General features: G+C 63.1%; 4 protein-coding genes across 4 annotated transcripts; 1 reads left to right on the top strand and 3 right to left on the bottom strand.

Annotated features, from left to right (window-relative positions):
* Nucleotides 1-2: 2 nt before the first annotated feature.
* Nucleotides 3-1194, bottom strand: CHLRE_09g401775v5 (uncharacterized protein). Its single transcript, XM_043066040.1, has one exon. The coding sequence runs from the start codon at nt 1079-1081 to the stop codon at nt 896-898; it is 186 nt and encodes a 61-aa protein (XP_042921406.1). The 5' UTR covers nt 1082-1194; the 3' UTR covers nt 3-895.
* A 58-nt stretch (nt 1195-1252) lies between these two features.
* Nucleotides 1253-4722, bottom strand: CHLRE_09g401738v5 (uncharacterized protein). Its single transcript, XM_001697536.2, has 8 exons — nt 4399-4722; nt 4213-4224; nt 3805-3848; nt 3253-3356; nt 2803-2916; nt 2424-2493; nt 2058-2138; nt 1253-1802 (listed from the first exon to the last, which is right to left on the bottom strand). The coding sequence occupies exons 1-8, from the start codon at nt 4446-4448 to the stop codon at nt 1732-1734; spliced, it is 546 nt and encodes a 181-aa protein (XP_001697588.1). The 5' UTR covers nt 4449-4722; the 3' UTR covers nt 1253-1731.
* A 217-nt stretch (nt 4723-4939) lies between these two features.
* CHLRE_09g401701v5 (uncharacterized protein) lies at nt 4940-10024 on the bottom strand. The gene is made up of 8 exons (XM_001697535.2): nt 9656-10024; nt 9052-9295; nt 8476-8568; nt 7903-8046; nt 7437-7524; nt 6754-6910; nt 6224-6386; nt 4940-5873 (listed from the first exon to the last, which is right to left on the bottom strand). The coding sequence occupies exons 1-8, from the start codon at nt 9784-9786 to the stop codon at nt 5808-5810; spliced, it is 1086 nt and encodes a 361-aa protein (XP_001697587.2). The 5' UTR covers nt 9787-10024; the 3' UTR covers nt 4940-5807.
* A 120-nt stretch (nt 10025-10144) lies between these two features.
* CHLRE_09g401663v5 (uncharacterized protein) lies at nt 10145-15910 on the top strand. Its single transcript, XM_043066037.1, has 10 exons — nt 10145-10962; nt 11212-11268; nt 11876-11959; nt 12179-12237; nt 12767-12899; nt 13318-13353; nt 13665-13745; nt 14252-14353; nt 14729-14793; nt 15212-15910. The coding sequence occupies exons 1-10, from the start codon at nt 10498-10500 to the stop codon at nt 15243-15245; spliced, it is 1116 nt and encodes a 371-aa protein (XP_042921405.1). The 5' UTR covers nt 10145-10497; the 3' UTR covers nt 15246-15910.
* Nucleotide 15911: the final 1 nt, after the last annotated feature.

The raw sequence follows: 15911 nt of genomic DNA, 5'->3' as shown, positions 1-15911 counted from the left end.
ACCGCCAGATCGTCCCCTTGTCCTGACGATGCACGCAGACGAACAGCGCCAATGCCAATAGTGCAAACCAATGCGCAAAACCCCATCCTCTGAAACCTCATCCCCGAACAAATGAGGTCGCGCGTGCCCAGCTACTTCTGTCCCACAGTCCACATCCCTCACCTTCCCCCTCCACAACCTCTACCCCTCAAGCACCAGCAGCTCGCTCGTGCCCGTCAGGGGTGCCCGTCAGGTGTGCCCGTCAGGGGTGCCCGTCAGGTGCGGTCGCACCTAACCGGCCCACGTGGTTCGCCGCCGCGGGCCACCTTGCTGTCCACGGGGCATCCATCCGGGCCATCCGGGCAATGTCCATCCGGCGGCTGGACCGCAGCCAAGCACCCGCGCCGTACAGCGCAGCAGGCACACGATGAAACGCTGCGAGCGCTGTCCGCACGCACTATACACGGTGACGAGCTGGATGCGGCTGCTGCCAGGCTCTGTAGGCTGCTGCTGTGCTGGCGCCTGCTGCAGGGTCGGGCAACAGCACACCCAGAGGCGCGCCCATCTGCAGTGTCCATCCGTTGTATTGCAGTAGTGGGAGGCCGGCCGTGGAGGCCGGCGGGCCTGCGCTGCCTGGAGCGTGCGCTGTGGCTCGAGTGCGCTGAAACCAGGCAGGCAGGCAGGCAGGCAGGCGCCGCGCCCTTTGCCCTTTCAGTCAATGAGGTGTCGCGCCACCCTGACAAGGACGGCCAGAGATCGCCCGTGTGGTGGCCGTCCGTGAGTGCGACACGCGCACGCAGGGCGCCGCCAATGCTGCACGAGGCGGCTGAGGCGGGCAGGAGGTGCGGGGCCCAGACTGAAGAGAAAGCGGAAAGGGTGTCGCGCGCGTCGCTGCATTCTGCTGAGCAGCTCGTGTTCAGCAGGCTGCCGTCATGAAACCATTGGGACGCGCTGCCGCCGGCACCGCCCTGGAGGTCGGCCGACCAGGGGGCTGAGCACCGGGAGAAGGCGCAGCAACCGCCTCGGGTTTGGGCGAGGCAAACGCTGCCACGCACCGGCTGGGTTCCTCATGCCCACAGTTATGACGCTGAGCTTCGTGCATGCTACACCTCAGCAGCTGCTCCTGAGCTGTCGACATTGCTCAAATTATCATCAGGGGGACAAGGAGCTTTTGCTGAAGTGGTGCTGACGATTGGTGCTTGTAAACTTATATTGACTGTGTGCAAGTAAGCAAGACTGGATAACTTTGTGATAAGAAGAATTCCTGCCGAGTGCCTCAAGTCAAATCAACAATGGTGATACTGTGTTGCATAATGGCCTTTACGCATACTGGAATTAACACCAATTAACACCGCGCCTATAACGCGGCGTCTGCAGAAAGGACCGACCGGCACGCGACGTCAACGCCTTGCCCCACCTTTCCCTTGGCGCGTGGTATTCCCCCGCGTACCCGTACCATTCCAACCAAGCAAGTTTGAATCGTCGCTAACCAGGCAAATCACCAACCCTGAGCAATACCGTCTGCGTCATGTGCACGTGGCGGGGACGACGGCAACCGCGCTCGCCAACCGCGCTCGCCAACACTCCATCCTCTAACCCTTCACACAACTCCGTGTTCTTATGCTCGCACGCAGGTGTGTGCGCGCGTACGGTATACACCATTGACGCTGACGCATTCAACCCGGTCCTTTCAAGCACCAATCCTACAGCTCGCAGGCAGCCCTGCTTGCGTACGCGTCCCTCGCCTCGCCATCACTGCTGCCTGCTGGCCTGCGCGGTGGCAAAGTCCGCTAGCCCGCGGTCCCACGCCTCCCGCGTAAGGCCTGCATGAGCATGCACGTACATGCAGAGAGAGATAAACAAGCAGTTGATCACCATGGAGATGGGCCGCGTAAGTGGCGGGCAGTCAGCCACGCCACGACAGAAGCACTGCCCGGACATGTGTGCCCAGGCAAGCAGGCGGCGGCCGCAGAGCGCGCGTTGCGTACGAGCAGGCACAGCAACCGACCACGGCATACACAAGGTGATCGACTGGCTGGCATGACACGGACACGCGTGCCCTGCAGGCCCGACCCCACCTCGCGGCGTGTAGACGCACACAATGCCCAGTCGCGAGCACTCGGTGCAGTTCCACTTCTCGTTGTCAAAGAACAACATGTCTGCAAATGCAGGTGAAAGTGAGCGTGTGTGTGTGTGAACGTGTGCGTGAGCTTGAGGTTGGCTGGCCTGGGTGGCTAGCTAGCCAGTAAGGCAGAAAAGATATCCCGCCCACTCACCTACCGCCAAACCCCAACACCAAGTACCGTATTTCCAAACAACATCATCACCATCAGCGCCGCTGCTCCTTCCTCACCTGCTCGCCCCACTCTGCCAACCCCGCCATTCTGCTATCCCCCACCATGTCAACCGCCCTGTCAACCGCTCGGTCACACCCTGCCACGCACCCTCGTACGGCACGGCGCTGTCCTTGTGGATCTTTTTGAAGTGCGTGATCTTGGATCCAGGGTAGATCTCCTGCGGGGCGAGGATTACAGTGATGAGAAGGGAGATGGACAAATGCAAGTCAGCGCATGTTACGTGGCCTGCAAGAACGTATCGTCTGCCCCTTCATGAAAAAGTCATTCCGCTCCCACTCTCACTCCCTGAACGGCTAATTGTTGCTCTGCCCTTCCTCCCCGTCTGCCCCTCCGCCCCTCCAGCCCCTCGTCGGCCCCTTGCCCCTCAACCCCTCGGCCCCTCTGCCCCCTGCTCTCCTCCTCCTCGCTCTCTTGCAGTGGGTTCGGCTTAGTTTGGGCTGGTGTCCCCTGCTCCCCCTCCTCCCACCTGGTAGGCGCTGATGTCGAGCAGGTTGCGGCCGCCCTGCCCCTCGGGTGTGACCAGGAAGGTCTTGAGGCAGGGGATGGCCCACTCCGGGTACTCGGTACGGCTCACGTAGGCCTGCGTGTGTGTGCATGTGTGAATGACATGGTGGGCGGCTTGCATGAGAGCTGCGGCTGAGCCTGTGGGCGCTTTGGTCATCTCTGCTCCATCTCATCTGCGCGCTGCCCGCGCCAACTGCACCAACCGCTCCACCCAACCACCCACAACACCAATGCCGGCCAGCAGCCCAACCCGCTGGCCCCCTAGGAGTCCCCTCAATCGCAGCCCCCAACACTCCACAGCGCCCAGACCCGCTCCTTCCCATCCCCTACATCTCCCTCCTCCTCCTTCGCCCCCCTCAGCGTCTTCCGCCTCCCTTGCTCTCCGCCCCGGCTTCCCTCAACCCCCACTCACAATCTCTGTGTCCTTCCATTTGGGGTCTGTGGCCAGCTCCCGCAACACCTCCTCACTCGCGCCCATGAGCTCGATGCGCTCGTTGCGCTTGTCAAACACCGCGCCTGTGGGGCGACCGCGTGTGTGTACTTGAAGTGCAAGAAACAGCGACGAGGGTATGTATGTTCGCGCGGCAAAACGCACAAGGAGTGGTGGCAGCGCTGCCGCATGACCCTGTTGTCCTTCACACGCCCTGGCCAACCCTGCCCGGCCCAGAGCCACAACGCCCGCGCTCCGTGACCCCCCTCTTTTGCATTGGGTTTGGTTTATTTGGGCTGGTATCTACAACACCCCCCACCCCCATCCCCAACCCCCAACCCGTTTCGGATTTTGCCTTTCACCTTTATCACATCCGACCTGCCCGGCCCACGCCCTGCATTGGGCTTGGTTTACTTTGGGCTGGTATCTACACCCTCCCCCCCGCCAAAACCCCAGCCCCCACGTGTTCTGGAGTGAACCACCCCACCCCCACCCCTATCCCGCCCCACGCCCTTATAACACGCACGTACGCACCCGACTTGTCCCGGCGGAAGGGCGCGCCGCCGTCCAACATGTACCTGTGCGGGCCAGCAGGGAATGAGCACGTGGGCATGTTTGTGTGTGTGCCACGTGTCTTTCGACACGGAGCCCACACCGTCCCCCCTCAATCAACCAGCAAGCACGCGCTGGGGTATATGAGTGTCGTATCATCCAGGTGAAGCATTCGCATCCCCGGCACATGTTCAATGCAATTCATTCATTAGGCTTGCGCATCCCTGCGCCATCCAGTGTGACCCGGAGTCTCTCGGCGGCGGCCGCCAGCACGGCGCAACGCATGGTCTGGCCCAGTCTGCCCAGACCACCACTAGCGCAATACGGCGGCCGTCACCACATAAGAGCAGGCCACTGCCCCGCCGGCAGCCTCTGCCGCTCCCCACTCACATCTCGGGCCACCTGCGGGATCACGTGTCAACATACGGCGGGAGAATCAATGCACATGCGCACGCGCACGCACAGGGCATTTGAAACCAGTAACAGCCGGACCCCCGCCCGTGTCTCGCCTTGCTGGGCGGGGCCGACGGCAACCACTGCTAGCTCCCCGGTGAGCTCATTCCAGGCTCGGCTCACCACAAAGTCCCATCCAGGTCAAACGCAATGAGCTTGGGTATCCGCGTCATGTCTGGGCGAGGGGGCCGCGCGGGAGCCCGGAGGAGTGGGCCCGGCGGGCCTGGGGTCTTTGCGGACGCTGCGACTGGCACCCGCCGACCGCGAGCACACAAGCTGCTGCCTGCCGAACGCGCTGCAGCTGCGCTCCCGGCTGCAAGCATTAGCTGCTATACTAAGATGGATTCAATAAATGGCCGAGCGCCAATATCTGTGTGCGGTCGCTGACAACTCACAATCGTCCATGCATCAACTCAACGCTTGCTATACCCGACGAAGGCGAAATACTCTTGAAATAAGTAGGCATAATTCAAGTAAAGGTACTTGATGGAGACATCGTCCCTTGGGCGATGGGCGGGTACTGCAATGCCAATGCATGGCCACGTACTGTGCCCTCGCCAGACGGCCAGCCGCCAGCCCTCGCCCCCTTGGAGGCCCCGGCGCGCTCGATGTTTGTGGGCCTTGTGCGCGGCTGTATTTGTCTGGACATGATCCAGAATGAGCTCACCAAATGAGTTTACACGAGGCTGACCTGAGTGCTGATGCAGGGATTGGGCTGCTGGTATGCCTGTGACATCCGGTCACACACCTGCTTAGTGTGCTTGTGCCTCAGCCGTGGGCCAACCCCGCTCCCACCAGGCTACCACATTCGCAGTTAGAAAGCCCCGGCCACCTTGCTACGGACCTACGGCACGTCAACTTACCCACAAACAAAACGCAGCACTTGTTAACATGTGCGCTCGGGCCAAAACTCGTGGCAAAAACTTGGCGCTCGCTCCACAGGAGCACATGTTGACGAGTTCGTCATCCCCAGGGCCAAGCTGCTCAAAGCTCCCTCAACTCATTCACTCGCCCTCCAAATCGGCGAACCCAAGCCGCTCTCTCTCTCTCTCTCTCGAATCACTCTCAAGCACGCCGTAAACAAGTGACGAACGCTCTCATGCGCGCAGCACAATCTACACTTTCATATAAGCACGCGTCAAAAGCGCAGTCCGATCACCCCTAACGACAAGACCAAAACTGAAGTCACCGCATAGACAGCCCGGCACACTCGTGGTGAATGTCTTAAAACGCATGCGGCGGCTGAGCACGCCAGCAGCTTAATAAGCATGCAAACCGCCCACGCCAGGACGCGTGCCGGTGTTGCCCCACGCCTCCAGCCCAGCGCGCTCCCTCGACCCGCCACAGCTGGCGTGCACCTGCCGCGCTGTCTGCCCGGCTGATGGATGCACGCACGGACTGCTGCCATGGACACACAATACACAGCTCGCCCCCACAAGGGCTCCCTCCGTGGGCGCGTTCCCAAAGCCCGTCCGTAGCCCCAAGCCCAGTCCCAGTCCCTAGCTCTTCCGCTCCTTCGCCTGAACTGGCGTTCAGTTGACGTGCGTATCCTTGAAGCGCGGCAGCGGCAGCAGCAGGTTGGTGCGCGCCTTGTACTCCTGTGGGAGGGAGGATGAGGAGCGGGCGGCGGTTACGTGTGTGGGGGGTGGGGTTCCATGAATGTTAAATAAGACGAGAGGGCGTAGACGTGGGGTGGGGGATGGGGGGCAGTCGGGTTCAGTCCTAAGGGAATCGAGATCCAGAAGCAAGGGTAGGGCAGTCAGCGAGGGAGACAGCAGATACGCAGGCAGTGAGTGCCGACCGGGAGGCGGCAGCTGGTAGTGCTCCGTCGCGCAGGCTGTGCCGGGCGTACCCTGGGTGCTAACCTGCTGGGCACACAGCCATCCCCCGCCACCCCCAATCCCACCCAACACACGCGCACACCAGTACGGTACAAGTGCGCGCGCACCTGGAATGCCGGCTCCGTGCCCCAGCGCTGCTCGCCCATCTGCTCCAGTAGCGGCACGCCGCTGACGTAGCGCAGCAGCAGCATCACCACCACCGGCGAGGCAACCGACACGTACTGCCAGGCGGCACCGAACCCGGGGGCGCAGGTCAGGAACACGCCCCACCTGTGTGTGCGCAGGTGCGGGTGCGGGGGGGGGGGTGCCGGGTGGGTTACATTCAGGATTAATGGAGAAGTGAAGGCGCAGCCAGATACAGGTGGGGTGGGGTAGTGGGTGAGGGTGGGCGAGGGCGAGAGTGTTGTGGTGTGCGTGTACGACTGCCAGCCGTGCGGCAACCCCGAGTTCACGTGGCTTGAACGTTTATGCCGACCGTACACGCCCTACACCACACACGCCAGAGCTCCCGCCCATCCTCCAACCCCACCCGGGTGTCCTCTACCCCCCTCCGTGATTCCGACCACCACCCACACCCCACACCCAAACCCCCACCCCCACCCCCACACCTATCCCACCCCCTCCACCCCGCCCCCACCAGATCATCATCTCGCCGCAGTAGTTGGGGTGCCGGCTGAGCGACCACAGCCCCTCGTCGATGAAGCGGCCCTTGTTCTCGGGCCGCGACTTCCAGGCCGCCTTCTGCCAGTCTGCAGTCACCTCCAGAGCCATGCCCAGCCCGTACACAGCGATGCCTGCGGGGCGTGCGTGTGTGTTTGTGTGTGTGTGTGTGTGTGTGTGTGTGTGTGTGTGGGAGCGTGTGGGAGCGTGTGTGTGGTGGAGCGTGTGTGTGTGTGGGGGAGGGGGGGGGGGAGCGTGTACATGGTTGGTATGCGGAGGGGCGAGGGGGTCACGTGCCCGAGCCCACCCAGCTACCAGCGGGACAGTCCACCATTCCCAATATTATGAAAGTTGGGTTGAGCCTATCGACAGGTGGCGGGTCCAAAGTAGCCGGAGCGAGAAGCGACTTTGCGAGTCCATTGGCGGGATTTACAGGAGACGCACGACAAGCCAACGGGGATGGGTGGAGGGGTGGCTACTCATCAGTCATTTCCAAATCCAAACCCAAACGCGATGTGGTCGAGACCGAGGCCATCACGAACTCAGAACCAACAACCACACGGACACGGACACGAAACCCGACCCCGCCCACCGGCCCCCTCTCTCACCCACTCACCGGCCCCGCCTACCCGCCCCTTCACCGGCCCCCTCACTACCCACCCAGCATGTCCAGCGGCCCCAGCGGCACCGGCGCCCGGCCGCCGTTGATGCACAGCACAGGCAGCAGCGACACGAACACCCACACCGCCTGCGCAGGGAGGTGTGGGGGAGGGCGAGGAGGAGGGGGAGGGCGAGGGAGGGGGGCTTGAGGTAGGTGAGCGACTGTGTACACACACACACACATACACACATGCACACATACACACGTTTGTCGGTAGCGAAACCTCCAGTCTGCCGGTGCATCACCCTCCTCCGCCGGTGCATCACCCTCCCTCATTCTATCCGCCATGCCCGTGACTCCCACTCTCAGCACACCCATCCACCTGCCCACCCGTCACGCATCAACGATAGCGCCCTTCTCTTCACCCGTCCCATCGCCCCCGATTCTCTAACTTGTTAATTTGGCCTTCACAACCACCCACCCACCCCACCCAGCCCCACCCCACACACGCCCGCGCCGCCTGACCTGCATTGTCCAGTACACGAAGAACTTGCCCGGCTTGTCCTTGACGTCGTCAAAGCGTGCGTCGCCGCCGGTCTTGACCACGCGCGTGACCAGGTAGGACCCCAGCCGCACCGCCCAGGCCGCCACCATGCCGCTCACCAGGAACTGACGCGGCGGGAGGAGGGAGGATGAAGGAGGGGGCTTGTAATTACCAGTCCAAGGGGTTGTAAAAACCAAGCCGAGCCGAACTAGCGGGACACAGGCAAGGGTGTGTGTGCATCATGGTTAAGGAAGACGAGTTGAGCACCCGGTGCACAGGTGACACATCAAGTTGGGTGAGGTGGAGAGGGACATGAGAAAGGATGGCGCTTTAACATTGGGTTTGGAGCAAGCGTGGCGTCTCCGTGGCATCACCGCCTCGTGCTGCGCGCCTGCGCCCGTCCCCCAAACCACCCACATTCCCCCTGCCCCTCAATCCGCGCGTCCCCGTCCTCTCCACACCACCTCTCCGCCTGCCCAGTTTCCCTTGCCCCTCACACCCTTCCCACCTGACCCCCCCCCCACACACACCCACAACCACACACACAAACACACCTTGCGTGCGCCGCTGGCCCCGCCCGTGAGCAGGCTACCCACGGTGAGCGTGAGGAAGGAGGCGCTGCCCAACAGGTCGTAGAACTTCTCAGTCTGGGGGTGGGGGGGCGGAGGGGAGATGGACGGGAGATGGAGGGAAGATGGAGGGGAGATGGAGGGGAGAGGGGAGGGAAAGGACAAGGGAAGGGGGGGAGTGAAATTGGCAAGCGGCGGGTGAGGAAGGGGAGGGTAGGGGAGCATAGCATAGGGGTTCGGGGGAAAGGGGCAGGTGAGGAGGAGGGGGTCGGGAGGTGGCGGTGAGACAGGAGCTGCCGGGTCGTGTGCCGTCATCCGTGCATACACGTGCGCACGACTGCTAGCTGCTTGAAGCACCACAGACATGTGTGGCACACGTCATCCCGGTGCGCCGGATCTGCAACCCCCACCGCCAGCACCGGCACCGCACAGCCCACCCCTACACCCCTGCCCCCTCCTTCCCCGTGCCCTCTCCCACCTATACATTCTCCTAGCCCAAACGCATGCCAGCAACTCCCCAGCCCCCTCCACACGCCCTCTCATCAGCCTCCCCGCTCTCACCTTGAGCGCCGCCGCCACCGCCCAGCCAGCCCAGTTGATACCCAGGTCCACACACAGCCATCCCAGCAGCCCCATCTCCACTCGGCCGCCGCCGCCGAACAGCGACCCCGCGGCGGAGCTGAGGAGTCCGGAGGAGGTGTGCAGGCCGTGCGCCAGAGCCGCGCCGGCGTCCTGCCACATGAAGGCGCCCGCGGTGGCGGAGCCGGCCAGCAGGCCGCGCCCGCGGCCCAGCAGGCCTAGGCGCCTGATGCGGTGGAATTGGGGAGGAAGGGGAGGTGGTAAATACCAGGCCAAACTAAACCAAACCAAGCTGAGCTATGGGGGAGGTGAGGTGAGGGGGAGGGGGTTTGATGGGGGTGCGAGAGGGGGCAAGGGAGGGGTTATGGGCGTGGGGTAGGGGGGTTGAGAGAGGCTGGGGGAGGGAGAGCGGGGGCCTCATAAGGTGCGAGGGTCGGTAGGTTTGCACCGCGCGGCAAATAGCTATGTGGCTAGGATGACAAAGGCAGCCCTATTCCCAGTTACGACCCGAAATTCATGGACATGTTTCGCCGTTTACGCCCGATGCATGCGAAACGCCAGCGGCAAAGCGCTCCGTGCCACAAACCTGGAGGTTAGGAGCGAGCGCCGAGCAAGCAGCGAGAGCCCTGTGACGCCACCGCCTTCAGCTGGCTGAGCGAGCTTACGAGTGAGATTAAGAGCAACTAGACGAGCGCGGTTCACCAAGGAGCCGAACATAGAATCGACGAAAGGCGTTTGGGGCCGTTATGCGTGTGCAAGAGCCAACTAAAGAAGTGGTGTTCGATTGTTGACAACTCAAGTATGAAGTGCTGCAGCGCAGCGTTGCACCTAATTAGAGGCTGCAGGGGTGCATGAAACCGGTTCGCGATCGGCTGACGCCACCCTTGACGCCGGGCATCCGCGCTCTCCCCTACGCCCGCCCATTGCTGCAGAAGCTTAGCTAGAAGCTCATTAATTTGTTACAAAGTCGAAGGGCCAGGGGGTGTCATGACCCGATGATTCCTTAGGGTTCGTGGCGTGGCGCGGCGTACTGTAAAGCTTTCCCTAAGGTCTTCCCTTTACAGTCCGGATCCCCCTCCCCCACTCCGCTCGCCCTTGGTTTTACCTGCACCTCGTCACAACCTTTCCCGATCGCAAGCGGCAAGTCAAGAGGTGTGTCATGAGGGGTGTTCATGAACGCGGTGTGTTCATCGCCGGCACGGATGACTTTGTACAGTGTAAACCTGTGCGATTTGTACTGGTTTAGCTCTCTGCTCGCACTAGGAAACAACTTTGTGGCACTCACACAGCTGCGACTACTGTTAGTAGTCCGTTAAGTTGATTTGGGCAAGACTGTAACAAATCAATTCCGAAACACTTCCGCAACATACATTGGGGAGCAATTTGCTTTAACAGCGCCGACAAACCGACTGCCGCTAAACTCTGACGATGAAAGGCGGTCGGCAGGCATCCAAGCCACAGGCTCAGCGACAAGGGTTCAAAAGGCGACAGGCTCCAGCGGCGCCCGAATACGATTATGAGGATGAAGGGCCTGCTGGCAGCGATGAGGACGAGGACGGCATGACGCCGGACCAGCTACGCGCGCTTAAACGCTTTAAGGCGGGGCCTGGTGGCAGCGATGATGACAGCGACATGAGCGACGAAGATGAGGAGGGCGAGGGGGATTCGGACGACGGTGGCGACGGTTCGGACGGCGGCGGGCGGGGCCGGGGCCGGCGCTTGGACCGGCTCGGTGCTGCCCGTGACGACGACGATGATGATGAGGGGGGTGAGGATGAGGATGAGGATGAAGAGGACGAGGACGAGGATGAAGAAGACGATGATGATGACGATGATGATGACAACGGCGGGGGAGCGAGTGGCCGCGGGAATGAGCGCACTCTGGAGGAGCAGGTGGGTACGTGCCGCATGCCGGCATGTCGACCCAGACAGTGCCCGTGTCACAGAGGGTGCCTTATGCCAAGTCCCAGCGACTGGTCAGCATCAAACACCCACATACACACACACAGCTGCAGTCCTCAGCGACTTGTACATACCGTGAACGCACGTGCTCACAAACGCGAACACACAACGTACACACGCCCATCGCCACAATGATGCTGCGCTGCACGTGCAACGTGATGTGCACCGCATGCGATGCAGGTGGCGGACGTGCCGTTTGAGGTGCTGGAGGCCATAAAGCGCGACGGCCGCGGACTGGTGCGTGCACGAGGCGTGTGTGGGGGCGTGTGTGGGCGCGGGCATGGGCGTGACGGCCTGCGTGCCTCGGCGCATGAGTAGAGACGGTGATGGCAAGCCAGCCGGAGGGCAGGGGCGGTGGCAGGGGCAGGGGTACTGGCGGGGGCAGGGGCAGGGGCAGGGGCAGGGGCGGGGGCAGGGGCAGGGGCAGGGGCAGGGGCAGGGGCAGGGGCAGGGGCGGGGGCGGGGGCGGGGGCGGGGGCAGGGGCAGGGGCAGGGGCAGGGGCAGGGGCAGGGGCAGGGGCAGGGGCAGGGGCAGGGGCAGGGGCAGGGGCAGGGGCAGGGGCAGGGGCAGGGGCAGGGGCAGGGGCAGGGGCAGGGGCAGGGGCAGCGGCAGGGGCAGGGGCAGGGCCAGGGGCCCCTCGTGATGGGAACAGGGGGAGCCGGTTGCGTTGCGCGGGCTGCCAGGCCTGACACCGCTTGTGCCCCCAGTGCCCTCAGAGGGGCGCACCAGGGCAATCAACCGTCGCATGGCCACCTCATTATAATCCACAGCGCCAATGCTGCAAGCATGACACATTAACATGATATCGCCCAACCCCAAACACACCAACGCACGCTCGCGCAGGTCGGGCAGGCGGCGCGTGTGGCGGCGGCGCGGGCGGACGCGGCCTCAGCAAACTTCAAGCGAGCCAACAAGGACCGCCCGCAGGTGCGGGAGGTGCAGAGAGTCCCAGGGTAGTTTGCTGGTGGTGGGGGGGGGGCTTGGGGCCGCGAGACACGTTCCAAGGGCCGACGTACCGGTGTAACGTTTTGTGTGACCTGGCCGCTAAGCCTCTGCACCTGGGTGGCACGTACCCCTCGCCTGCAACCGTACGTGCCTGCCCGACCAACCGCTCGACCAACCGCTCGACCAACCGACCAACCGCAGGAGATGAGCAGCAAGCGGCCCGTGGGCCGGTTCCGGGAGGTGATCCAGGTGCCCAACACGTGAGTGGCTGAGTGAAGGGGGGGCCGAGTGGGGTTGGCGGTGGGGTGTCACGGGATGTGCAGGGGGGATCACAGGGTTTAGAGGTGATATATTAGTATATTGAAGTGATGGAGGAGGGGCGGGCAGTTAAAGCCAAACCCGTAAGGGAAGCATGTGGGGTAGAGAGGCGGAGGCGCAATGGCCACGCGACGGAGGGGCGGAGTGCACGTGTGGGCCTGGCTAGCTTTGTCGCAAGCTGGACGTAGGCGGGATGCAGCTGCTGCTGCTGCTGCTGCCGCACATCTGCGGTCCAACCTGTGCGCCGCCGCAGGACTGCTGGACCGCTTCCATCACCGCCACCACACATACATACACATACACACGCCAACACATGCCCTCCTGCGTGTATTCTTCCCTTACACCCTTGCATAACAACAAACACTCACACTCAATCGCCCTCCCGCTCCCTCCCTGTCTCCTTCCCTCCCCCCGCCTTTCGCCCTTTTCCCCCTTTTCCCCCCTTTCTCCCTCCCCCTCCCACCCGCACAGCAAGTCCGTGGACCCGCGGTTCGATTCCTCGGGGGCTCCGGGCGGCGGCAAGGACACGTTCCGCCGCCGCTACGCCTTCCTGTACGACGACATGCTGCCGGCGGAGAAGGCGGAGCTGCAGGCCAAGATGAAGGTGCGGAGGAAGGCGGGGGGTGGGTGGGATGGGGCTAGGGGTCAAGGGTGGGGCTGTAGATACCAGTGCAAACTAAACCGAACCCAGGGGGGTGGGATGGGGCTAGGAGTCAGGGGCGGGGATTAGGGGTGGGGAAGCCAGGGGTGGGGAAGCCAGGGGTGGGGAAGCCAAGGGCGGAAAACCAGGGGCGGGTGTTTTGGGAATGGGCTTGGCAGTCTTGGGCTGGGTTGGCCGGCGTGGGGGTTGGAGCAGGGCTTGTGAATGCGTGGGTGCGCCAGTGGGGCAGATCTGCAGCAGGTGCTGGTGTGACGCCGCCGCACCCTCACCCACGCCGCCGCCGCCGCCCCCGAGCCACACGCTGCTGTACCTTGCTCCCAGAGCTCTAACCTCGCAACCCCCCAATCACCCCGCCCCGCAGAAGGAGAAGAACCCCAAGTTCAAGGCCAAGATGCAGGTGCGTGCGGCGCATGGATGGAGAGAATGCAAGGCACACACACACAGACACACACACACATACACACATGTACTTTTTGCGCATCACTCTGTGGCTGCCTGATCAAGATTAGATAGACATTTGCGCCCCGGGCGCCACGACCTCACGCAGCGGTTTCGCGCTGAGCACGCAGCACCCATGCCCGCTATTTCACACCCTTCCTTTCCCTGCCGTCCTGACTCTCCCCCCTCTCCCTCTCCCTCTCCCCCTCTCCCTCTCCCTCTCCCCCCTCTCCCTCTCCCTCTCCCCCTCCCCCCCCCCCAAACACACAGGCCCAGCTGCAGCGGCTGGAGGCGCAGCTCAAGGACGAGAGCCTGCGCCGCCGCACACAGGCGCTGGAGCGGGAGTGGAAGGTGGGGTTACAGTCATAATTGTTTATGAAGGGGGCGGTTCGAGGTGCTTGTTTGCTGGGGCAGGTGGCGCTGTGGGGGTAAGGCGTCCATGCAAGGCAGAGGGTTTCTGCAGGGGATAGGGGGGCTGTGTACCTCGACACCGCAGCATTACAGCGCAGCATCCGCCACCACCGGCACCTGCAGCACAGCGACCGCCACCGCCATCCCCGCCAACCTCACCCCAGATTTACGCGCCACATGCGCCCACGTTTTTATTAGTTACACTGGGTACTATCAGCTTTACGGAGGGACAACGAGCTGGAGCGCGGCCGCCCGGACGGCCGCTCATGTGGTAACGACTTCGTCTGCAGTCTTCAGTGCATCCTGTACCGCCTTTCCAAACATCCTTGCAACCCCCCGGTCTCAGCACGTCCCTCCTCCCCATGGACGTTTCCTGCTTTTCCAAACATCCTTGCAACTCACCCTCACCACAACGCCAATGCCTCGCCACCGCACCTACCGTACAGAGCAAGGAGAAGGTGGCAGTGGGCTCCGGCAAGCAGCCCTACTTCCTCAAGGCCGCGGACAAGAAGAAGCTGGAGCTGCTGGCCAAGTACCAGGAGCTCAAGGTGGGGGGGGGGGGAGGGGGGGGGAGAGGGGGGAGAAAGGCACGGGAGGAAGGGGGCGTGTGTGTTTTGGGGGATGGGGGATGAGGTGGACGGCAGGACAGGGGGTCTGCGGAGGGGGACTGGGAGCATGGGGAGGCTGGTGGAGGGTTTGGAAGGAGGCGGACGAGCACGCCGTACTTGCGGAGGTGCCTGCAGCAAGTGACAGCAAGCATTACATCCACTGCCCGCATCAGAGATGCTGTTGCATGGGCGTCAACGTTAGCTCGCCTTGAGGCTTAAGTACGCACGCTCCCTGAACTCGGCGCTCTCCTCCTCATTTTTCACTCCACGTCACCACCACCACCACCGCGACCATGCACTCACACACACTTGCAGGAGGGCGGCAAGCTGGACAAGTTCATGGAGAAGAGGCGCAAGAAGAACGCGGCCAAGGACCACAGGTGGGTATGGGAGTCGGTCTCGGTGTCGGGTTCTGTGGGTGAGAGGGTGAGGGAGTGGATGTGTATGGGTTTGCGTGGCGCGTTTTGAGGGTGGCTGCGTGTTGTGCGGATTGTGTTGGAAGACAAAGGGGTCCGGGCGTGGGGTTGTCGGTGCTCGGTGCGGTGCTCACGGGCGGCTTGGGCAGGGTCAGTGCGGGACTGCGGGCGACATGTACCGCATCCGCATTCGCATTGAAGCATTTCGATGTAACAGCTTGTGTGTGGGAGGGGGGCTTTGGGCACGTGCCATCCGTTATCCAACATCCACACACCTTCTTGGCCTACGTTCACCTCCATGCCCAATCCTTTCTGTACTGTGCCCCACGGCGTGCCAAATCCATCTCCCCTCTCCCTGCTCGCCCGCCCGCCCCCTCCCCAGGTACCTGCCTTCGGCTCGTCGCGCAGACGAGTAAGCAGCGGCTGCGGCTGCGGCTGCGGCTGCGGCTGCGGCTGCAGCTGCGGCTTCCGGCCCCGGTGCCGGTCCTGGCATCCATGCCGGTCCTGGTCCCGGTGCCAGCCCCGTTGCAGGCCCCTGGCACGGCCTTTGGCGTGGGTAGTGGACTCTTCTGGCGGCGTGGTGTGGGCTGTCGGAGCGGAGCGTGTCAGCTTGTGTGGCGGCGGCGAGTGTCACGTGGCTGGGCGCGAGCTCAGGCAAAGCATGTTGGCGGCGGCGGTGGTGCCGTTTGGTATGGTCTTGCACGGGGGTGTGGGGCTGCGGTGGTCTGGTCTGGTCGAGAGCATGTCCTGCCCGAGTGTCCGACCGGTCGGCTGGGCCGGTCGTGTGGCGTGCGAGGTGGAGGAGTACAGGGCGGGCGGTTACGGTGGAGGGCTCGGCGCGGCATGCCGGCACACGGTACGGGCACTGGGCAGGCACCCAATTGAAGGACGTAATCAGACATTGCTCAAGGGTTAAGACCACGACGGGAAGGACTGGGACACGGGAAGGAGGATGCACCGGCGCGGATGTCCTGCACGACGAACAGATGGGCGCTGGTGGACTAGTGGAGGGCTGGAGTCTGGAGCAGGGGAGGAGAGGTCGACCGAAAGCTACTTGGCGCGCTGAGAGTGTTGGACTTGAC

Source organism: Chlamydomonas reinhardtii, chromosome 9, assembly GCF_000002595.2.
Source record: "Chlamydomonas reinhardtii strain CC-503 cw92 mt+ chromosome 9, whole genome shotgun sequence".
Classification (NCBI taxonomy): Eukaryota; Viridiplantae; Chlorophyta; class Chlorophyceae; order Chlamydomonadales; family Chlamydomonadaceae; genus Chlamydomonas; species Chlamydomonas reinhardtii.
Note: the sequence above shows the minus strand (reverse complement) of the source record. Positions and strands in the feature narration are given on the sequence as shown.

Bases quoted from the DNA above. Each gene is read 5' to 3' on its own strand.
- CHLRE_09g401775v5 (XM_043066040.1), bottom strand. From the start codon at position 1,081: ATGCACGAAGCTCAGCGTCATAACTGTGGGCATGAGGAACCCAGCCGG.
- CHLRE_09g401738v5 (XM_001697536.2), bottom strand. From the start codon at position 4,448: ATGACGCGGATACCCAAGCTCATTGCGTTTGACCTGGATGGGACTTTG. The intron at 3,357-3,804 runs GTGCGTACGTGC...GTCGCCCCACAG, and splicing joins CTTCCGCCGGGACAAGTCGG to GCGCGGTGTTTGACAAGCGC. The intron at 2,494-2,802 runs GTGGGAGGAGGG...CTCGCCCCGCAG, and splicing joins TCGACATCAGCGCCTACCAG to GAGATCTACCCTGGATCCAA.
- CHLRE_09g401701v5 (XM_001697535.2), bottom strand. From the start codon at position 9,786: ATGTTCGGCTCCTTGGTGAACCGCGCTCGTCTAGTTGCTCTTAATCTC. The intron at 8,047-8,475 runs GTGTGTTTGTGT...CCGCCGCGTCAG, and splicing joins GGGCCAGCGGCGCACGCAAG to TTCCTGGTGAGCGGCATGGT. The intron at 7,525-7,902 runs GTCAGGCGGCGC...CTCCCTGCGCAG, and splicing joins TCGTGTACTGGACAATGCAG to GCGGTGTGGGTGTTCGTGTC.
- CHLRE_09g401663v5 (XM_043066037.1), top strand. From the start codon at position 10,498: ATGAAAGGCGGTCGGCAGGCATCCAAGCCACAGGCTCAGCGACAAGGG. The intron at 10,963-11,211 runs GTGGGTACGTGC...CATGCGATGCAG, and splicing joins AGCGCACTCTGGAGGAGCAG to GTGGCGGACGTGCCGTTTGA. The intron at 11,269-11,875 runs GTGCGTGCACGA...ACGCTCGCGCAG, and splicing joins AGCGCGACGGCCGCGGACTG to GTCGGGCAGGCGGCGCGTGT.